The following is a 22,232-nucleotide window of genomic DNA, read 5'->3' on the forward strand; positions in this document are numbered from 1 at the left end:
ACCTGTAATCCCAGCACTTTGGGGGGCCAAGGCGGACAGATCACCTGAGCTCAGGAGTTCAAGACCAGCCTGGCCAACATGATGAAACCTTGTCTCTACTAAAATACAAAAATTAGCCGGGCATGGTGGTGGTCGCCTATAATCCTAGCTACCTGGGAGGCTGAGGCAGGAGAATTGCTTGAACCCAGGAGGCGAAGGTTGCAGTGCACCAAGATCGTGCCATTGCACTCCAGCCTGGGCAACAGAGCGAGACTCCATCTCAAAAAGAAAAGAAAAGTAGCAGTTGGTGGCCAGCCACAGTGACTCATACCTGTAATTCCAGCACTTTGGGAGGCCAAGGTAGGAAGATCTCTTGAGCCCAGGATTTCAAGACCAACCTGGGCAACATAGCAAAACCCCATCTTAAAAAAAGAAGAAAAGAAAAGTAGCACCTGGATAGGGTTCTTCTCCCATCCAACTTTGTATTTTGAAATTTTCAAAACATACAGGAAGGTAGAAAGAAGACAATTGTTGGCGGGGCATGGTGGCTCATGCCTGTAGTCCCAGCTACTTGGGAGGCTGAGGCACAAGAACTGCTTGAATCTGGGAGGTGGAGGTTGCAGTGAGCTGAGATTGCACCACTGCACTCCAGCTTGGGCGACAGAGCAAGACTCCATCTCAAAAAAAAAAAAAAAAAGAAAATTGTTAACAATTTGCCTTGTGTGCCTACCCTTCACTGTATGGTTGAAAGTATTTAGTTTTTTTGTTGAACTTTTGGGTGTAAGTTGCACACACCAGGGTAACCTCATCCCTTAATGTTCATCAGCTGGCTTTCCTAGAATAGGAACCTTCTCTTGTGTAACCACGGTATCATTATCATACCTAACCTAACCATATTTAAATTTCCCTCATTACCCACAAAATGTCTTTGATTTTTTTAAAAGAAATTCAGAATCCAGTCAAGTTTCTCCTGCTGCATTTGGTGGTTGTGTCTCTTTAGTGTCTTTAAAGTCTAGAATAGCCCCGCCCTCTTTTTGCCTCATGATGAGCTTCTTAACTTGGCCTTCTGGAGGGCATGTGGTTAACCTAAAATTGGTCTGGGCACAGTGGCTCGCACCTGTAATCCCAGCACTTTGGGAGGCCGAGGTGGGCAAATCACTTGAGACCAGGAGTTTGAGATCAGCCTGGGCAACATACTGAGACCCCATCTCTAAAAAAAATTTTTTTTAATTTTTTTTTTTTTTTTTGAGACAGAGTCTCAGTCTGTCACCCAGGCTGGAGTGCAGTGGCGCAATCTCAGCTCACTGCAACCTCTGCCTCCCGGGTTCAAGTGATTCTCCTGCCTCAGCCCCCCGAGTAGCTGGGATTACAGGCATTCACCAACACACTCAGATAATTTTTGTATTTTTAGTAGAGGTGGGGTTTCACCATGTTGCCCAGGCTGGTCTCGAACTCCTGACCTCAGGTGATCCGTCCACCTCAGCCTCCAAAGTGCTGGGATTACAGGTGTGAGCCTCTGCGCCAACCCTAAAAATATATACATTTTAAATAAAATGAAAAAGATAGCCTAAAATTGCAGCAATATTGCAGTTCTGTTTGCATTTTTCTGGAGGAAGTACCCCTCACTTTCATTATAGAGGGCCATGAGTCCTCTCCACGGAAGAAACAACATCTAGCCTTTATTGAGTGCCTACTGTGTGCCCCGTTCTAGTGGCTTTCCAAGTAGTAACTCATTTGATACTCACAACCACCCCGTGAGGAAGGTACTATAACTATCCCCATGTTACAGGTAGGGAAGCTGAGGCTGAGAGAGAGTTGGTAACTTGCTCAAGTCACAAGACTCGTACATGGAAGGCTGGCTGTACATCTGCTTGCTCTTCCCCACTGCATGGGCCTATTTGAGACAAGGGAGGTGGGGTGGGGAGGGCTTGTCTTGTGAGCGCATGCGGCAGCCTCGCCCCCTGTCTCCCTCAGTGGACGACGTCCAGGTCTCTTGCTACCGAACGCTGTGCAGTATCTACTCCCTGGGAACCACCAAGAACACTTATGTGGAAAAGTAAGGAGAGAGAGCCATCGTTTGGGGCTGGGTGGGGCTGGAGGGGAAGGGAGGGAGCAGGGGAAGAAGATGGGGTGGGTGAAAAGCAGGGTAGATGTTAAGAATTTTCCCGCACACGGCGGCAGCCGCAGTTCCCCACGGCGGCCGCGTGAGGGCGCTCAGGGACAGGTCAGCCACGGAGGTAGAGCCGCCAGGTCGGGCTGTGAAGCAGGCAGGCCTCGCTGGGGAAGAAAGGGAGGCGCAGACCACGGGGGCTGCACACAGGAGCCACGCAACACTGGGGTCACTGGGGAGGGCCCCTGGCAGTGGCCATGTGACCGCTTCTGAGCTGAGATTACTGATACAGCAAGAGCGGAGCTGAGGCTGTTTCCACCAGCTCTGAAGTTATTCAGATTTCAAGTGACACCAGCGGTGCGCGGTGGCTCACACCTGTGAGCACTTTGGGAGGCTGAGGCGGGAAGATCACTTGAGCTCAGGAGTTTGAGACCAGCCTGGGCAACATAGTGAGACTCCATCTCTACAAAAAAAAAAATTTTTTTTTAATTAGCCTGGTGTGGTGTGGTGGCGCTGGTGCCTGTAAATCCACCTACTCCTAAGGCTGAGATGGGGGGATCGCTTGAGCTCCAGCCTGAGCAGCATAGTGAGACTGCATCTCTACAAAAACGACTTTTTTTAAAACTAGCTAGGCATGGTATGGTGTGTGCCTGTAATCCCAGCGACTCAGGAGGCTGAGGTGGGAGGATCACTTGAGCCCAGGAATTTGAGGTTGCAGTGAGCCGAGATCAGGCCCCTGCACTGCAGCCTGAGTAACAGAGCGAGACCCTGTCTTAAAAAACAAAACAAGTGGCACACATGGATGAATGGCAGCTCTGTCCCAAAGGGTTCTGGGAGGAGCCGTTTCTATGGAGATGGGGCTGGGACCCAGGACCCCAAAGAGGGGGACACGTGGCAGCTAAACACAGCCCCCTCTTCCAGGCTTCGGCCAGCCCTCGGGGAGTGCCTGGCCCGTCTGGCAGCAGCCATGCCGGTGGCGTTCCTGGAGCCGCAGCTGAACGAGTACAATGCCTGCTCCGTGTACACCACCAAGTCTCCGCGGGAGCGGGCCAGTAAGCTGTGTGGGGCGGGAGCAGTGCTGGGAGTCCGAATCTCCCCAGCACAGGTCCTTGGGGAGACCCTAATTTGGGGGTAGTGTGGCTGGGCTGGGCTGTGAGCGGCTGAGGATTCCCCAGGTTGGGAGTGCCACACATTCAGGAACCCCAGAGTTTATGGTTCGGGGGCATTTCAAGGCCGTTACATGGGGACAATTAGGAGATTAATTTGATTTTTGAAAACAGAATCTATTGATAAAAGTTAAGAAAAGTAGCACTTGGTGGCCAGGCGCAGTGGGTCACGCCTGTAATCCCAGCACTTTGGGAGGCCAAGGTAGGAGGATTGCTTGAGTCCAGGAGTTCAAGACCAACCTGGGCAACATAGCAAAACCCCATCCATGGAATTTGGAGCTATGGAATTTATTTTAGTGATGGTGACATTTGAGGGCATCATCAAGCTTGGAGACATAGGGTGAGGGGTATTTGAGCATGAGAGGATTGAGGGAAGGCATGGCTTCATTCATTCATTCAGCAAATATGTATTGAGCAGTTACTATGTATGAGGCGCTGTCCTAGTCACCTGAGGTTCAGCAGTGAACAGATAAAACAGACAAAAATCCCCTGAGTTCTGGGTCCAGAGGCTAGAATGAGGCGTGGACCTGGGGGAAATATACGCTCCAAGGCAGGAAACTCTTCTTGGTCAGCTGTTCTCCCAGAATGGCACCTGGCCCAGAGTCAGCAAGTGAGCAAGTGACAGGTTGTCGGTTTCAAGGGACTGAACCGGGTGTGGGATTCAGAGAGACAAGGCGGGGGGACAGGGTGGGGTTGGAAAAGGTCTCTTTTGGAGTATGCTGTACAGCAGGGGTGAGGGGAATGGGCTTGGGATGTGGGAGATTTTAGGAGGGAAGGTTTCTAGGGGTGAGATTTTAGGGAGCAGACAGGCTTGGGGGTGTGAAGTGTTTGTGGGGCCACTGAGTTTCAATGTGAGGGTTGAGAGAGGTAGTTGGGTTGGAGGGTGAGATGGGAAGAATAGGGTTTGGGAGACTGTTTAAGGGGGGTGGCAATTCAATGGTGTCTGATGTATTGCGGGGGAGGCCAGGGCACTGAGGTCTAGGGGGTGATGGCTTGACATTCCCTGCCCCCGTCCCTGTACCCCAGTCCTGGGGCTCCCCAACAGTGTGGAGGAGATGTGTCCCGACATCCCGGTGCTGGAGCGGCTCATGGCAGACATCGGGGGGCTGGCCGAGTCAGGTGCCCGCTACACAGAGATGCCGCACGTCATCGAGATCACGCTGCCCATGCTATGCAGCTACCTGCCCCGATGGTGGGAGCGCGGGCCCGAGGCACCCCCTCCCGCCCTGCCCGCCGGCGCCCCCCCACCCTGCACAGCTGTCACCTCTGACCACCTCAACTCCCTGCTGGGGAATATCCTGAGAATCATCGTCAACAACCTGGGCATTGACGAGGCCTCCTGGATGAAGCGGCTGGCTGGTGGGTAGGGGGGCACTGGGCCTCTGAGGGGTGGGTCAGCAGCCTGGGCTCCCTTGGCAGATGGTCTGAAAGGGAGACCCATGGTCCCCTCGGAGTTGGGAGGAGTCAGAGTGTAGGTTTTTTCAGCATCAAAAGACCAGGGGTCAGCTGGGCACCGTGGCTCACAACTGTAACACCAACACTTTGGGAGGATCAGTTGAGGCCAGCCATTTGCGACCAGCCTAGGTAACATAGCACAACCCCATCTCTTTAAAAAACAAAACAAAACTTTTTTTAATTAGCCAGGTGTGGTGGCACACGCTTATAGTCCCAGCTACTTGGGAGGCTGAGGCAGGAGGATCTCTTGAGCCCAGGAGTTGGAGGCTGCAGTGAGCTGTGATTGCACCACTGTACTCCAGCCTGGGTGACAGAGTGAGATACTCTCTCAAAACAAACAAACAAAACAAAAGGAAAGAAAGAAGGAAGGATGGAGTGAGAGAGGGAGGGAATAAAAGGGAAGGAAAGAAGGAAGGAAGGCAGGCAGGAAGGAAGGAAGGAAGGAAGAAATGGATCCTCAAAACGTTAGGTTTCCTGATTCAGAAGTTTCATGTCAGGGCCAGGCACGATGGCTCATGCCTGTAATCCCAGCACTTTGAGAGGCCGAGGTGGGTGGATCACTTGAGACCAGGAGTTCAAGACTAGCCTGGGCAACATGGTGAAACCTCGTCTCTATTATTTAAAAAAAAAAAAAAAAAAAAAAAGAAGTATTTGTGTAAGGAAACAGGTTGTAGATCAGGGTCAACCTAGAAATCAGGAGCTGGGATCAGAGGCCAGGGTAAGGGGCCAGAGGCTGGGGTAAGAAGCCCATTCACAACCTTGGGGTCATAGCCAGAAATCACATAGTGAGGTAAGACTCTGGGTATGGGCCAGGTCAGAGGTTAAAGATTGGGGTCAGGGGTCGTGCTAGTTAAGGGTGAGGTAACAGGCCAGGTGCAGTGGCTCACGCCTGTAATCCCAGCACTTTGGGAGGCCGAGGCGGGCGGATCTCCTGAGGTCAAGAGTTCGAGACCAGCCTGGCCAACATGGTGAAACCCCGTCTCTACCAAAAATACAAAAGTTAGCTGGGTGTGGTGGCAGACGCCTGTAATCCCAGCTACTCAGGGGGCTGAGGCAGGAAAATCGCTTGAACTCGGGAGGCAGAGGTTGCAGTGAGCCAAGATTGCGCCATTGCACTCCAGTCTGGGTGACAAGAGTGAAACTGTCTCAAAAAAAAAAAAAGTGAGGTAACAGGTGAGGCGTCAGTTGTTGGGGGTCAGAGGTCAGGGATTTGTGCCAGGCTGGGGTCACAGGATAGGGACTGGGTCTTAGGTTCAGGTTAGGGGCTATGGCTGGGATCAGTGTTCAGGGACTATATCCAAGGTTAGGGTCAGGCTGGGGTCAAATGGCAGCTGCTAGGTTGGAGATGCTGTTTGGGAGTCGGGCTGGGAATGGAGTTTGGGGCCTGTGTCAGAGGCCGGAGGTGGCATCAGAGCCCATCGCACCCCTGCAGTGTTCGCACAGCCCATTGTGAGCCGTGCACGGCCGGAGCTCCTGCAGTCCCACTTCATCCCAACTATCGGGCGGCTGCGCAAGAGGGCAGGGAAGGTGGTGTCCGAGGAGGAGCAGCTGCGCCTGGAGGCCAAGGCGGAGGCCCAGGAGGGCGAGCTGCTGGTGCGGGACGAGTTCTCCGTGCTCTGCCGGGACCTCTACGCCCTGTATCCGCTGCTCATCCGCTACGTGGACAACAACAGGTCAGCGGGGCCCCACCGTCCCCATGCCCTCCGCCCCGACCTCCCACGTCCTCCAGCCCCATCTGATCTCCGCCTCCTGACTGGCTAGAAACTTCTTCCAATGCTCTGGCCCCACCAACCTTCTGACTCTTCCTCCTGGTTTCTTCTGGCTTTGAGCACATTGGTCCAATGACACCCAGCCCACTTGTTTGTTTCTTTTTGTTTTTGGTTTTTGGGGTTTTTTTTGTTTGTTTTTGTTTTTGGAGACAGAGCCTCGCTTTATTGCCCAGGCTGGAATGCAGTGGCGCGATCTCGGCTCACTGTAACCTCCACCTCCCGGGTTCAAGTGATTCTCCTGCCTCAGCCTTCCCAGTAGCTAGGATTACAGGTGCATGCCACCACGCCCGGCTAAGTTTTGTATTTTTAGTAGAGACAGATTTTCACCATGTTGGCCAGGCTGGTCTTGAACTCTTGACCTCATGATCTGCCTGCCTCGGCCTCCCAAAGTGCTGGGATTACAGCTGTGAGCCAATGCAGCTGGCCAGTGTGATTTTTTTTAAATCATTCTCCTAATGCTGGACATTTAGATTGTGTCGATTTCTTTGTCACTATGCACAACACTGTAAGGAACAGTTTGCTTTTTTTTTTTTTTATTGAGACAGGGTCTCGCTCTGTTGCCCAGGCTGGAGTGCTGTGGCATGATCATGGCTTGCTGCAGCCTCGGTTCCTGGGTTCAAGCGATCCTCTGCTTCTGCCCCTGAGTAGCTGGGATTCTAGGCTCACACCAACATGCTCGGCTAATTCTTGTATTTTTATGGGGTCTCACCATGTTGCCCAGGTTGGTCTCGAATTCCCGGGGTCAAGTGATCCTCCCACCTCAGCCTCCCAAAGTGTTGGGATTACAGAAGTGAGCCACCACACTTAGCTGCTTTTTTTTTTTTTTTAACACAACAATACACCATGAAAGACATATAGGCCGGGTGTGGTGGCTCATGCCTGTAATCCCAGCACTTTGGGAGGCTGAGGCGGGCAGATCACCTGAGGTCAGGTGTTTGAGACCAGCCTGGCCAACGTGGCGAAACCCTGTCTCTATTATGAATACAAAAATTAGCCAGGCGTAGTGACGCAGGCTTGAAATCCCAGCTACTCCAGAGGCTGAAGCAGGAGAATCGCCTGAGCCTGGGAGGCAGAGGTTGCACTGAGCTGAGATCGTGTCACTGCACTCCAGCCTAGGAACAGAGCGAAGCTCCACCTCCAAAAAAAAAAAAAAAAAAAAAAAAAAAGATGTATAGATTCACCTCTTTTGTCTTGGTGGTCGTGTGACATTCTCTGCTGTTGGATATAGTTCAATTTTTCAGTCAGTAAATATGAACAAATTGTGGTTTATTCATACAACAGAAGACTCCACGGCAGTGGGAGTGAACAAGTTGTTTCTATGCACAATGTGATTGGCTTTCACAAATGTTAGGTGGAATGAAAGAAGCCAGAAAACCAAGAAATAAACTACATATTATACCATCTGTTTAATGTTCACGAGCAGATAAGAATAAGTTTGGGGCCAGGTGCAGTGGCTTACAACTGTAATCCCAGCACTTTGAGAGACTGAGGCGGGAGGATCACTTGAGCTCAGGAATTTGAGACCAGCCTAGGCAACATGGCTAGACCCTGTCTCTACAAAAAAAGAAAAGAAATACAAAAATTAGTCAGGCATGGTGACACACCTGCAGTCCTTGCCTCAGGCTGGGACTGGGAGGCTGAGGTGGGAGGATCGTTTGAGCCCAGGAGGTCAAAGCTACAGTGAGCTATGATCACACCGCTGCACTCCAACCTGGGCAACAGAGATAGACCCTGTCTCAATAAGTTTTTTTTTTTTTTTAATACAAGTAAATGAATAAAATAAAATATGTGAACCTACTTAGATTCTGACCCTGTCTCAAAAAAAAAAGAAATTTTATGCTGGGTGCAGTGGCTCGTGACTGTAATCCCAGCACTTTGGGTGGCCAAAGAGAGTGGATCACTCAAACTCAGTCTCAAACTCAGAAGTTTGAGACCAGCCTGGGCAACATGGAAAAACCCTGTCTCTACTGAAAATACAAAAATTAGCCGGGCGTGGTGGCGCATACCTGTAGTCCCAGCTAAGTACTCCTGAGTGGGAGGCTGAGGCAGGAGAATCACTTGGAACCTGGGAGGCGGAAGTTGCAGTGAGCTGAGATCACACCACTGCACTCCAGCCTGGGCGACAGAGCGAGACCCTGTCTCAAAAAAGAAAAAAAGAAAAAAAATTTTTTTTTTTTTGAGATGGAGTCTCGCCCAGGCTGGAGTGCAGTGGTGCGATCTCTGCTCACTGCAAGCTCCACCTCCCGGGTTCACTTCTCCTGCCTCAGCCTCCTGAGTAGCTGGGACCACAGGTGCCTGCCACCACACCCGGCTAATTTTTTTGTATTTTTTAGTAGAGACAAGGTTTCACCGTGTTAGCCAGGATGGTCTCGATCTCCTGACCTCGTGATCTGCCCGCCTCAGCCTCCCAAAGTGCTTGGATTACAGGCATGAGCCACTGCGCCCAGCTGAAAGAAAAAATTTTAAAAAGTTTTTAGCCTAGAAGTTAGAATACGGATGATTTTTCAGGAGGAGGAAGGGGGAGTGGCTGGGAGGGGCCATGATAGTACTTCCAGGGACCAGAAATGTCCTATTTCTTGACTTCGGTGGTGGCTACACAAGTGTGTTCATTTGTGATAATTCACCAGGTTGATACTTCTTAATATGTAGGTTATATAATACATATGTATGTATCGTGTGTGTATGTATTGCATGCATGTATTATATTTATGTATTTCGATGAAAAGGTTAGACAAAGTTTTTTAAAAAAGGAATAGTCAGGCCAGGGAAGGTGGCTCACACCTGTAATCCCAGCACTTTGAGAGGTCAGGGAAAGAGGATCTCTTGAGCCCAGGAGTTCAAGACCAGCCTGGACAACCTAGGGAGACCCTCTTGCTACAAAAAATAAAATAAAAAATTAGCCAGGCCTGGGCGTGGTGACGTGCACCTGTAGTCCCAGCTACTCAGGGAGGCTGAAGTGGGACGATCACTTAAGCCTAGGAGGTTGAGGTTGCAGTGAGTGGAGATCGCATCACTGTACTCCAGCCTGACAGATTGAGACCCTGTCTCAGAAAGAAAGAAAGAAAGAGAGAGAATGGATCGTTAAAAAATTTTAAATGTTCAGCTGGGCACAGTGGCTCACACCTGTAATCCCAGCACTTTGGGAGGCTGAGGTGGGTGGATCACGTAAGGTCAAGAGTTCAAGACCAGCGTGCCCAACATGGTGAAACCCCGTCTCTACTAAAAATACAAAAATTAGCCTGGTGTGGTGTCGGGCCCCTGTAGTCCCAGCTACTCGGGAGGCTGAGACAGAGAAAAAAAATTTTTTAATGTTCATCTGAATGGCCAGATGACCCTAGAAACCCCATCCCTCTGACTGGATGTCTCCTGGTCCCCATCTCCTCCTCCAAGATCTCTCTCTGGGCAGCCCCCTTCCCTGGGATCCCCACCCCCTCCCTCACCTCCCCTCCGCTGACCCCAGGGCGCAGTGGCTGACGGAGCCGAATCCCAGCGCGGAGGAGCTGTTCAGGATGGTGGGCGAGATCTTCATCTACTGGTCCAAGTCCCACGTGAGTGCCCACCCCAACCGCCCTCCCCACAACCAGAGGAGCCGCAGCCCACAGGCGCCTGCCTTCACCTGTCCGGTCTGCAACACTGCTTCCCCCACCAGAACTTCAAGCGCGAGGAGCAGAACTTTGTGGTCCAGAATGAGATCAACAACATGTCCTTCCTGACTGCTGACAACAAAAGCAAAATGGCTAAGGTCGGGGCTTGGTTCTGGGAGGAGCAGTTGGCAGAGAGGGCGGGAGCACCCTCTAGGGCTTCCTACCTGGCCTGTCCTCACCCAGCCAGCCCATCCTGGGCGCATTCCCTGCAGTCCTCAGAGCAGCCCCTCTTACCTCCTCTCCCTCTCCCTTCCTCCCCAGCTCCTTCCTCCTCCTATATCTTCTCCCTCCTCCCATCTCCCTCCTCCTCTCCATCTCCCTCTTCTCTCATCCCTGTCTCCTTCCTCCTCCTGTATCTTCTCCCTCCTCCCATTTCCCTCCTCTCCATTTTCCTCTTCTCCAAGCCGCTCTCTCCTCCCATCTCCCTCCTCCTCCTCTTCCCCATTTTCCCCCTCTTCCATTTCTTTCTTCCTCTCCCCATTACCCCATCTCCTGCTTTCCTCCCTATCCTTCTCAGCACTGCCCTTCTCAGGTCCCAGAGAATGACCCCCCACCCCGAGCCAAGGCCTGGAAATGCCCAGCTAGAGAATACATGGCGGGTGGGGCAGAGGAGGTAGGGTGCTGGCAACTTGGAGTTGGGCCTGGGCTTCTCTGCGGGGCTGGGGTAACCCTTCTTGTCTCTGTCTGCGGTCCGGTGAAGCAGGCGGGAGATATACAGGTCAGCCCCACATCTGGGACCTTCCGCATGTCTCTTGGCTAATGCCCTCTTCCCCCAGCCTCTGCACCCTCCCGCCTCGAGAAAACCCCTGCTTCTGTTCCCCACCCCCGTCCTCCCCTCCCAGCCCCCACCCATCCTCCTTCCCTTCCCTTCCGTCCCCACCACCCCCATCCGTTCCCATCCCAACCCTCAGCTTTTGGCAATTTGACTTCTTTGATTTTTCTTCTTTTCTTTTTTTTTTCTGGACTTTTGTTCCCAAAAAAAAAAAAAAGAAAAGAAAAAAAGAGCAACTCTCAGCTTTTACCAAAGCATCGTGGGCTGAGGTCAAGGGTAATGGGGGTGGGAGAGGCACACGGAGCATGGTTGGGGAGGGGGCAGCACCCTCGCCGTGCGGTGGTTTAAAGCTTGGGCTCTGGACTGTATGGACTGGGGTTAGAATCCTGTCTTGATAGTTAGCCGTGTGACCTTGGTTGGGGTCATCCTTTTGAGCCTCTGAGGGCATCCAGCCAGCAGCCCCCACCCCAGGGCTCTGCGAGGACTCAGGGAGAAGCTGCATGTGTGGCCTGCAGCAGTGCCTGGCACAGGGGTCATGGTCAAAGTTGCCAGCCGGCGTGGATGTGGCTCTGCCCAAAAGCTTGTCATCAGGGCTTCTCGTTGGCGTGACTGGGGTGGCCCTGGCCCCGGGTCTGCACCCAAGGCTCCAGAACACGGCTGTGGGACTCTGTGCCCCGTGTCTCTGCTTCCAGATCTTTCTGGATGTCTCTTGCATCTTTGGTCTTCCTGTCTCCTTGTCTTTTTCAGTCTCTCAGTGTCTTTTTCTTGCAACTTCTCTTGTCGCTTGAACTCTTTGTGGACCTGCATCTTTGTTTCATTCTTGAGAACTTGGTCTTGGGATGTGAAGTGTGGGGTTGTGCATGCTGTGGATGGGGTACTGTACTGGGGTTCCTAGGGGATTCTGGAAGAGGACTGCTAGAAGTTGAGACAGGCCCAGAACGGGGGAAAATCTGGATGGGCCTGGGTTAGAAATTGGAGCCAGGCAAGCATGGTGGTATGTGCCTGTAGTCCCAGCTACTTGGGAGGCTGAGGCAGGAGGATCACTTGAAGCCAAGAGTTCAAGTCCAGCCTGGGCAACATGGCAAGACACCATCTCTACAAATAAATTTGTTTAAAAAACAAGAAACTGGGAATTTGGGTTGTGGACTTGGGTCTGGAGGGTCTCCGGTCACGGCTGCGGGCCTGAAGTGTAGAGTCAGCAAGTCTGGGGTGGAAATTGAGGTGTCGTCGGCAGTTGGGGAGGGAGTGCCTGGTGTCCAGACTGGGGCCTGGGGTGTGGATGATGGCCGCGGGTTGGGGCTGAGGCATGGGATTGGGGCTTGGGCTGGTGCTGAGCCCTGTGTCCCCACAGTCCGGTGGCTCGGACCAGGAACGCACCAAGAAGAAGCGCCGGGGGGACCGGTACTCTGTGCAGACGTCACTGATCGTGGCCACACTGAAGAAGATGCTGCCCATCGGCCTGAATATGTGTGCGCCCACCGACCAAGACCTCATCACGCTGGCCAAGACCCGCTACGCCCTGGTGCCTGCCCAGCCCCGTCCTCGGAACCTTCCAGGATGCCGCCCGGCACCCACTGAACCCCTGGGACCCTAGGGAACAACCACAATGCCACTGAGCCCCCCAGGTCCCTGGGAGCCTTCCCTTCAGACCCCACTGAGTTCTTTTCCGGGATCCGGAGGACTCACTGTGCCCCTGGGATGCCCTGAGGACCCTGTTCAAGATATTGCCAGGGCACCACAGACCTAAGAGCCCTCACTGAAACCTAGAAAAGCTCTAGGACCCCTGGGACCCGCATGAGGACTGCAGGACCCCACTGCCCCCCCACCGGACCATGCCAAACCTGCTGAGACCCTGAGAGTCCCCCCAACAAGATGAGCCCCTGAGATCCTCGGAACCCTCCACCAAGGCCCCTTCAAGCCCCTTGGGACCTACTGAGACCCTCATGACCCCTCCTTCCCTCCCTGCCAAGACTGAACCTCTGGGTTCCCGCTGAGCCCTCGGCTCACCATCCCTTTCCTTCAGGACCCTGCTGACACCTGGGCCCTGTTGAAGCCCAACTAAGCCCCCAAGACTCTCAGGGGCTCAGGGAGCCCTGCGACCCTGTGTAACTCCCCAGGATCCATGAACCCCAAGCCCAGGACTGTACCCAAACCTCTGAGGTCTCAACTGTCCTGGAGACCAAAATACCCGGGCTGTAGAACCTCTTAAGCTTGCTGGGATATCAAGGAGGCCTCCCGGGACCCCACTTACCCCTTGTGTGGGACAACAAGGACAATCTCCCTCCTCTCCGATCCTTTCCAGCTTCAGGGACTCTAAGGAACCCTCCCAGGATTCTGCCCCAAGACCCCTATAGCCCTCCCCCCAGGACCACACCAACACCCTGACAACCTACTAACCCCCTGGACCCCTAAAGACCACCGACTTCTCCCCTGCTACCACCAGGACACCCCTTCCCTCAGAACCTCAGGCACCTCCCAGGACTGCTGAGTCCTGCCAGGACCCCAGAGAGCCCTCCAGGGCTCCATGGACCCCTTACCTTGGTCCTTGAGGGCTCCCCGTCCTAGAACCCCAGTGAACCCCCACCCTGCTGATGCCCCGTTTGGCCCCTGTGTAACCAGTGACTCCGTTGACCTACGTGATCCCCCATGACCTCTGCTGACCCCTTCTGATCTTCAAAGACTCCCTGCCCCACTCTGACCCCCCAGTCATCCCTCTTTGGCCATATTTGACCTTTGATGAGATCCTCTTGTCACCCTCTGCCTCTTCCCAGACCTCTACGAGGCCCCTCGAATCCTTACTGTATCTTCAAGGTGACTGTGACCCTCCGGCCCCTCTAGGACCCCTTCTGACCCCGTCAACCTCTGCATCCTTTTGTTTCTCTCAGACCCCCACCCCCACCCCAGAAAAACCTCTTCAGCTCCTGGGGTGCTGGGCCTGGAAGGAAAGGGTTGTGGGTCAGGAAGGAGGATGGGACCTCCAGAGTGACCCAGCCTGGCTCTGTCTCCCCAGAAAGACACAGATGAGGAGGTCCGGGAATTTCTGCACAACAACCTTCACCTTCAGGGAAAGGTATGCCTCCTTCCTCTGCAAGCAAAAGAAGCAAGTCAGAAAGTAACCACAATATTAGCGAAGGTTTGCGCATTTACCAAAGACCAGGCATTGAAGAAAGACCTCAAAGGTCAGGAGTTTGAGACCAGCCTGGCCAATGTGGCGAAACCATGTTTCTACTAAAAATACAACAATTAGGCCAGGCACAATGGCTCATGCCTGTAATCCCAACACTTTGGAAGGCCAAGGCGGGCAGATCACCTGAGGTTAGGAGTTCGAGACCAGCCTGGCCAACATGGTGAAATCCCGTCTCTACTAAAAGTACAAAATTAGCCGGGTGTGATGGCGGGTGCCTGTAGTCCCGGCTACTCAGGAGGCTGAAGCAGGAGAATCGCTTGAGCCCAGGAGGCAGAGGTTGCAGTGAGCTGAGATCGCACCACTGCACTCCAGCCTGGGTGATGGGGCGAGGCTCCGTCTCAAAACAAAAAGATGAAGAAGAAGAAAGGCCTCAACATGCACTCACCCATTGAGTCCTTCCAAAAACGGAAAGGGGACATCCGGCGGACACTGTGGGAAGGGTCCCTCACGCCGGCCACTCCTCCTTCCTCCCTTCAGGTCGAAGGCTCCCCGTCTCTGCGCTGGCAGATGGCTCTGTACCGGGGCGTCCCGGGTCGCGAGGAGGACGCCGATGACCCCGAGAAAATCGTGCGCAGAGTCCAGGAAGTGTCAGCCGTGCTCTACTACCTGGACCAGGTGGGTGGGGTCGGAGGGGTCTTTCTACTGGGTCTCTGGGCGGAGCCTGGTGGGGGGAGGGGCTTCAAGGATGTGGGTGGGGTCTGGAGATGACTATTAAGTTTTGGGGCAGGGCAGGAGGTGGAGCCTCGAGTTTAAGGCGAGGCTTAGAATGGATCAGGGGGAGGGGTCTGCTGCTTAATCTTGCATCTGGGGGCGGGACGGGGAAGGGGCAGATCTTTAGGTCTAGGGGTGGGGCCTAGAGGAGATGCGTTGAGTTTGTGGGCAGGGCCTTGGGTGGGTCGTAGAATTGGTCGTGGCCTGGGTCGTGGTCCTGGCTCTGTGGGACCTGGCCTAGGATGGAAACTTAGGTCTGGAGGCGGAGTCAGGACCCTGACTCTGTTGGTGGAGACAAGGTTTTCCTTCTGCCGTGTGCGTCTTAACCTGAATATGGACTTCGGCACAGCTGGGCAGTTTCATCCAGGGCTGGGAGTGAGAGGGGCAGGGTCTGGGGATGTGACTGTCCCGCTATCCCCTCCCCAGACCGAGCACCCTTACAAGTCTAAGAAGGCCGTGTGGCACAAGCTTTTGTCCAAACAGCGCCGGCGGGCAGTCGTGGCCTGTTTCCGTATGACGCCCCTGTACAACCTGCCCACGTAAGGCCCCCAGGGACAAGGGAAGCGTGAAGGGCTGCGGAGAAAGGGTGGCTGGAGAGTCTGGAGAATGGAGGGCCAACGTGATGGGGCCTTGCGGGTGGTTGGGGCTGCAGGCGCATGGGAGGTCGGGAAGCACGGAGGAGGGCGCGTCCCAGTGACGTCACACCTCTCCCGTGCAGGCACCGGGCATGTAACATGTTCCTGGAGAGCTACAAGGCTGCATGGATCCTGACTGAAGACCACAGTTTTGAGGACCGCATGATAGATGACCTTTCAGTGAGCTGGGGCCCGCCTGGGGGAGTGGGGGGCGAGCTGGATAGGGCTGGGGCGGAGGCCACCCTTGGCACACCTCCAGGGGTCGGCCCTCCACATCAAGGGGTATAGAAATGCCAGCTCCTGGCTTGAGTAGAACCAAAGTAGGGCGCAGGATGTGGGAAAAGAGAAAAAAAATCCAGACCAACAGGGACATGGGGGCAGTGACAGGAGGGGACTCTAGAAACCCTCTCCCCAAGTCTCCCCTCTCCCACCAGAAAGCTGGGGAGCAGGAGGAGGAGGAGGAAGAGGTGGAAGAGAAGAAGCCAGACCCCCTGCACCAGTTGGTCCTGCACTTCAGCCGCACTGCCCTGACGGAAAAGAGGTGAAGACTCTTCCCAGGGCCCCAGAAATGCCCCCAAGGTCCTGGGGCCACCCCCAGCCCAGCAGCTTCCCTGTGCCTCAGGAGAGGCCCTCCAGGTCCTGGGGGAGCCCAAGACAGACGGATCTTTAAATGTCACTTTGCTGGTCAGGCACGGTGGCTCACGCCTGTAGTCCCAGCAATCTGGGAGGCTGAGGCAGGCAATCACTTGAGCCCAGGAGTTCAAGACCAGCCTGGCCAATATGACAAAACCCCGTTTCTACAAAAATACAATAAATAGCCAGGCTTGGTGGTGGGCACTTGTAATCCCATCTACTCAGGAGGCTGAGGCGGAAGAATCGCTTGAACCCGGGAGGCGGAGGTTGCAGTGAGCCGAGATCATACCACTGCACTCCAGCCTGGGCGACAGAGCAAGACTCTGTCTCAAAAAGAAAAGAAAAGGAACGTAAATGTCACTTTGCTAGGACAGGCACAGCCAACATACACCGTTGCATGGCTGAACACTTCACAAGGGCATGTCTGAGGGGTTCGTATCACAGACAATGTAGATTAACTAGGCTTTTCTAGAAGAAAGTGTCTTGCTCAAATAAAATCAGTATATTATGAAAAAAATCCATATGTATGACAAATTTCCAACAGACAGAAGTAGTGGGGAGGTTTTCTCTAATTCCCTCAAAAGCTTCATGTAGGCTAATGACAGGCTTAGTAATAAATAATTGTGATGCAGATGGCGCAGCTGCTGCCGCTGCTGCTGACAGTAGCAGGCAGCCATTCATCAAATGCTTATTATGTGTCAGGCACCAAGCTAAGCGGGGATATCTATATCCTCTCACTTAACCGCCACACTGTGAGACGGATTATTGCAGCTCCTTTGTGTGGATAAGGGAATGAAGGCACAGGGATTTATTTTTCATTTTGTTTATTTATTTATTTATTTATTTTTGAGATGGAGTCTCGCTCTGTCACCCAGGCTGGAGTGCAGTGGCACAATCTCAGCTCACTGCAACCTCCGCCTCCCAGGTTCAAGCAAGTGTGATTACAGGCGCCCACCACTACGCCCAGCTAATTTTTGTATTTTTAGTAGAGACGGGCTTTCACCATGTTGGCCATGCTTGTCTCAAACTCCTGACCTCAAGTGATCCTCCCGCCTTGGCCTCTCAAAGTGCTGGGACTACAGGCGTGAGCCACTGCACCTGGCCTACTTTTTTATTTTTTGAGAAGATCTTGCTTTCTTGCCCAGGCTGGAATGCAGTGTCATATCATAGCTCATTGCAGCTCAGACCCCCCACTCCACATCACCCCAGGCTCAAGAGATCCTCCTGCCTCAACCTCCTGAGTAGCTGGGACTACAGGCACGTGCCTCCATGCCTGGCTATTTTTTTTTTTTTTTTTGGTAGAGATGGGGGTCTCACTATGTTGCCCAGGCCGGTCTCAAACTCCTGAACTCAAGCAATCCTCCCCACTCAGCCTCCCAAAGTGTTGGGATTACAGGCATGAGCCACCGCGCCTGGCAGGGATTTATTTTTCTTACATAACGTGAAGTCAAGAGCTAAAGACTTCAGGACTGGGCAGTGGCACAGGGACACTGACAGGGGCCCAGGGTCTTTCTAGCTTTCTGCTCTGCCCTTCTTAGCTTTTGTCTGTAGTCCTGGGTGGATGCTGCACTTCTAGGCATCACGGCCACATGCCAGGCAGAAAGAAGGAGAAAGGGTCCCCACTCTTCACCCTTAGCAAGATCTTTGGTCTCTCTCTCTGTTTTTTTTTTTTTTTTTTTTTTTTTGAGACGGAGTTTTGCTCTTGTTGCCCAGGCTGGAGTGCAATGGCACAACCTTGGCTCACTGCAATCTCCACCTCCCGGGTTCAAGCGATTCTTCTGCCTCAGCCTTCCGAGTAGCTGGGATTACAGGTGCATGCCACCATGCCCAGCTATTTTTCTTTTTTCTTTCTCTTTTTTTTTTTTTTTTTGTATTTTTAGTAGAGACAGGGTTTCGCCATGTTGTCCAGGCTGGTCTCAAACTCCTGACCTCAGGTGATCTGCCCACCTTAGCCTCCCAAAGTGCTGGGATTACAGGCGTGAGCCACCGTGCCCAGCCTTCTTTGGTCTCTTTATCTCTCTGGTGAGCTTCCACACAGATCTCATTGGCCAGAAATTCTGACATAAGGCCATCTCGGGCTGCAAGGTGATGAAGAATTTGAGCATCCCATTTTGCATCCTGTGGGAGAGCAATGGCTCTGGAGTTTGGCCATCCAAGTTGAGTCCCAGCGCAAGCTGTGTAATCCCAGCCGAGAAGGGTCTTTGTATCTTAGTTCCCCCACCTATAAAATAGGGCTAGTAACATACCCACCCAATTGGATGACTGTGAGGGTCAGTTTGTTAATATATACAAGACACCTAGAACAGGCACTGACATGGTGTTAGTGTAAACACTCAGCAGGTGTTGGCCATGGTAGAGGAGACCCAAGCAGAAAGGGATTGGCCATACTTGTTATTGAGCTGACAGGTGGCAAGATGGCTCTGGGAGCTCCAGCCTTCCATCACTCCATTTTAGCATCCCCAGTGGAAAGGGAGTGCCTCCACCATTAGCTCCAGCAAACCTCACTGAATGGGCCAGGCGCGGTGGCTCACACCTGTAATTCCAGTACTTTGGGAGGCCAGGAGTTCGAGACCAGCCTGGGCAACATAGCAAGACCCTGTCTCTACAAAAAAAAATGGAAAAATTAGCCAGGTGTGTTGGTATGTGCCTGTAGTCCCAACTACTCAGGAGGCTGATGTGGGAGATCACTTGAGCCTGGGAGGTTGAGGCTGCAGTAAGCCTTGATGGCACCACTGCACTCCAGCTTGGCCAACAGAGCAAGACCCTGTCTCAAAAACAAAATAAACAAACAAAACAACTCCCAGAATGGATTTTACTGGACAGCATGGACAACATGACCATTTCTTACCTGTCATCATGGCCACACAGATAAAAGTCCTCATCGGCCATGCATTTGTCACAAGCCACCCTGGCAATGGCCACTCCAGCCACCTGAGTCACACAGCCTGAGCATGGGGAGGGTTGGCCCTCCAAAGAAAACCAGAAGCTCTTCTTTTTTTTTTTTTTTTTTTTTTTTGAGATGGAGTCTTGCTCTGTCACCCAGGCTGGGGTATAGTGGCGCAATGTCAGCTCACTGCAACCTCTGCCTCCCGGGTTCAAGCAATTCTCCTGCCTCAGCCTCCCGAGTAGCTGGGATTACAGGCAAGCACCATCACACCCGGCTAATTTTTTGTACTTTTAGTAGAGACGGGGTTTCACCATGTTGGCTAGGTTGGTTTCGGACTCCTGATCTCAAGTGATCTGCCTGCCTCAGCCTCCCAGAGTGTTGGGATTACAGGCATGAGCCACCGCACCCTGCCCAGAAGCTCTTATAAGATGGGGGTCCTCTCCACCGGGTCCTGACCACTCCCCTGCTTACTTCCCCAGCAAACTGGACGAGGATTACCTGTACATGGCCTATGCTGATATCATGGCAAAGGTGAGGCCCCACCCTCCTCTTCTGGGGCAGATTTCCCTCTCCCCACCTGCAGTGCTTGTCCACAAAAAGGGCTGGGGCGGGATGGAGGGGTCTGCTTTGTTCATCCCTTAACTGATGCCCCCTCCCCAGAGCTGCCACCTGGAGGAGGGAGGGGAGAACGGTGAAGCTGAAGAGGAGGTTGAGGTCTCCTTTGAGGTAGGTGGGCTCAGGAGGTCCTGGAGGGAAGGGATGGGGGACCCTGACTGCAGTCATCTCCCATTCATTCAGCATGTGTTCACAGAGCAAAGCTCTGGGGACACAGCAGTGACCAAGTCAGTCCACTGGGGAGACAGATACACCCGCCAAACTAACACCACAGAGTGTACACCATGGTCATGGGGGAAGCTCAGGCAGAGGGGTCAGGGCTGGAATTGGGGAGGCTCAGGCAGAGGGGTCAGGGCTGGGATTGAGGAGGCTCAGGCAGAGGGGTCAGGGCTGGGATGATGGGGATACAGGCAGAGGGGTCAGGGCCAAGATGGGGGAACCTCAGGGGGATAAAGCAGCCCAAAGAAGGTGCCTGACCCAGCCTGCAGGAAAAGGTATCAGGGAGGGCTTCTCGGAGGAGGGGACTTCTGAGCAGAAGGATAAAAGGAGCCTGCCAGTTGAAGAAAAAGAGAAAAATGTTCTACGTAGGGAGAATAGTATATGCCAAGGCCAGGCAGCAAGAAAGAGCTAGTAAACATGCAATTCACCAATCCATTCATTCATTGAGACAGTTAGCAAGCATTTACTTCATAGTTTTCTTCACTGTTTCTATGCCAGAGTCCCTTCTGGCATCTGGTGAAGACTTTCTCAGGATCATGTTTTTAAATGTATAAAATGAATTCATAGCAGAGGAAACAAGTATTGAATAGCTATCAAAATATTTTAAAAATGAATTTGTGATCCAGTAATACTTGTACATTGTTAATCTATCAAATAAGATCTAAGGCTGGGCGCAGTGGCTCACCCTTGTAATTCCAGCACTTTGGGAGGCCAAGGCGGGTGGATCACCTGAGGCCAGGAGTTCAAGACCAGCCTGGCCAACATGGTGAAACCCCATCTCTACTAAAAATACAAAAATGAGCTGGGCATGGTGGCAGGCACCTGTAATCCCAGCTACTCAGGAGATTGAGGCAGGAGAATCGCTTGAACCCACGAGGTGGAAGTTGCAGTGAGCCGAGATCACGCCATTGCACTCCAGCCTGGGCGAGACTCCATCTCAAAAAAAAAAAAAAAAAAGATCTAGCAGTAGATCCAACAGCTACTATAACTGAGAAGTAGTGATGAACATAACTGATATTTAAAGACATCTTTGAGCCATTGTGAGTGAGTCTCTCTTCCTGGACCAAAAGAGCAGAATTTGAATAGGAAATGGTTCTAATTCTGCAACAATAATGTGATATGGAATATACAGCAATAATAATGTGATATGGAAACATCTGTAATTTTTTTTTTTTTTTTTGAGACAGAGTCTCGCTGTGTCACCCAGGCTGGATGGAGTGCAGTGGCGTGATCTCGGCTCACTGCAACCTCCACCTCCCGGGTTCAAGCAATTCTCCTGCCTCAGCCTCCCAAGTAGCTAGGACTACAGGCTCATGCCACCATGCCCGGCTAATTTTTTGTATTTTTAGTAGAGGCAGGGTTTCACTGTGTTAGCCAGGATAGTCTTGACCTCTTGACCTCGTGATCTCCCTGCCTCGGCCTCCCAAAGTGCTGGGATTACAGACGTGAGCCACCTTGCCCAGCCACATCTGTGATTTTTATTGGTGACAAAGCCACAGGTTCTGCTAATATCACTGTGATTTATGGCTTCATCCATATAGGAAGGAAATGCTACATTTCTGTTAGAGGGCGGAAAACATAAAAATGTAACTTTTCATCATCCAAGTTCACAGATGGCCTGGAGGCCCATGGGCCCAGGTTAAGACTGCTGCATGCCCAGCTCTGATTTATGTAGGTCTTGCCTAATGCCTAGCCCCGTGCTAGGTACAGGAGATACATCGAGGGTGTGAGCCCCAGGGAATGGAGGGAGCTCATGGTTGAAGGAGTGAGTTGTGGATGTGGCTGGAACAAGGAGGGCAGAAGTGAGAATGTGAGGGGGAAAGGCTGGGCTGGAAAGCCTGGACTTGCCCTCATGGGTCTGCCTCCCTTCCCAGGAGAAAGAGATGGAGAAGCAGAGGCTCTTGTACCAGCAAGCACGGCTGCACACCCGGGGGGCGGCCGAGATGGTGCTGCAGATGATCAGTGCCTGCAAAGGTGCCCCTCACATGTGCACTGGACTCTTCCGAGTGCACTCATCCTGACCTCACTCCTCCTGGCTCACCCATTCCCTGTGGACCCATTTGCCGCCCCTCGATGCCTGTGGTTTGCACGCACACCCCAGCCCTTGCAGCTTCCCCTTGCCTACCTGCCTTGCAATTTCTCACTCATCCTTCAATCACGATCACCCCTGCATGCACACCTTGGCACACTTTTAAATCCCCTTCTCTCACATCCCTTGGGATGGCTGTTTTCTGGTGGGTGGAACACACTGCCTTCCAACTGGGTGGACCATCTTTTTTCTCCCACTCCCTCCAGGAGAGACAGGTGCCATGGTGTCCTCCACCCTGAAGCTGGGCATCTCCATCCTCAATGGAGGCAATGCTGAGGTCCAGCAGGTAACAGAGGCAAAGGGACTTCAGAAGAAGGCAAGGAGGGATGAGAGGTTCCTGCGTGACTCCCAGTTCCTCCTC

The 22,232-nt window shown here is 52.8% G+C and overlaps 1 protein-coding gene and 1 long non-coding RNA gene across 4 annotated transcripts in view; one reads left to right on the forward strand and one right to left on the reverse strand.

Moving 5' to 3' along the window:
• Positions 1-22,232, forward strand: part of RYR1 (ryanodine receptor 1) — a 157,842-nt gene that overhangs the window by 81,539 nt on the left and 54,071 nt on the right. The window contains exons 64-80 of one of the 2 annotated variants that reach the window (XM_034945507.3): positions 1,954-2,035; positions 3,011-3,141; positions 4,282-4,614; positions 6,143-6,383; positions 9,940-10,027; positions 10,129-10,221; positions 10,827-10,841; positions 12,247-12,417; positions 13,906-13,965; positions 14,560-14,697; positions 15,220-15,332; positions 15,512-15,608; positions 15,863-15,969; positions 19,428-19,479; positions 19,609-19,674; positions 21,657-21,756; positions 22,078-22,157. In XM_034945507.3, the coding sequence (XP_034801398.1) occupies positions 1,954-2,035; positions 3,011-3,141; positions 4,282-4,614; positions 6,143-6,383; positions 9,940-10,027; positions 10,129-10,221; positions 10,827-10,841; positions 12,247-12,417; positions 13,906-13,965; positions 14,560-14,697; positions 15,220-15,332; positions 15,512-15,608; positions 15,863-15,969; positions 19,428-19,479; positions 19,609-19,674; positions 21,657-21,756; positions 22,078-22,157 (1,967 nt within the window). The remainder of the gene's footprint in view (positions 1-1,953; positions 2,036-3,010; positions 3,142-4,281; positions 4,615-6,142; positions 6,384-9,939; positions 10,028-10,128; positions 10,222-10,826; positions 10,842-12,246; positions 12,418-13,905; positions 13,966-14,559; positions 14,698-15,219; positions 15,333-15,511; positions 15,609-15,862; positions 15,970-19,427; positions 19,480-19,608; positions 19,675-21,656; positions 21,757-22,077; positions 22,158-22,232) is intronic. The other variant, XM_034945508.3, reaches the window with a different exon arrangement.
• On the reverse strand, positions 6,488-15,364 carry LOC129394760 (uncharacterized). 2 transcript variants are annotated; one of them, XR_008622121.2, is made up of 3 exons: positions 15,235-15,364; positions 14,468-14,688; positions 6,488-8,614 (listed from the first exon to the last, which is right to left on the reverse strand). It is a non-coding gene; the product is annotated as an uncharacterized LOC129394760 (long non-coding RNA). The 2 variants fall into 2 exon arrangements; XR_010110776.1 differs by lacking the exons at positions 6,488-8,614; positions 15,235-15,364 and adding an exon at positions 11,124-13,980 and having other exon boundaries at positions 14,468-14,587.

Source organism: Pan paniscus, chromosome 20 (assembly GCF_029289425.2).
Source record: "Pan paniscus chromosome 20, NHGRI_mPanPan1-v2.0_pri, whole genome shotgun sequence".
NCBI classification, from domain to species: Eukaryota; Metazoa; Chordata; class Mammalia; order Primates; family Hominidae; genus Pan; species Pan paniscus.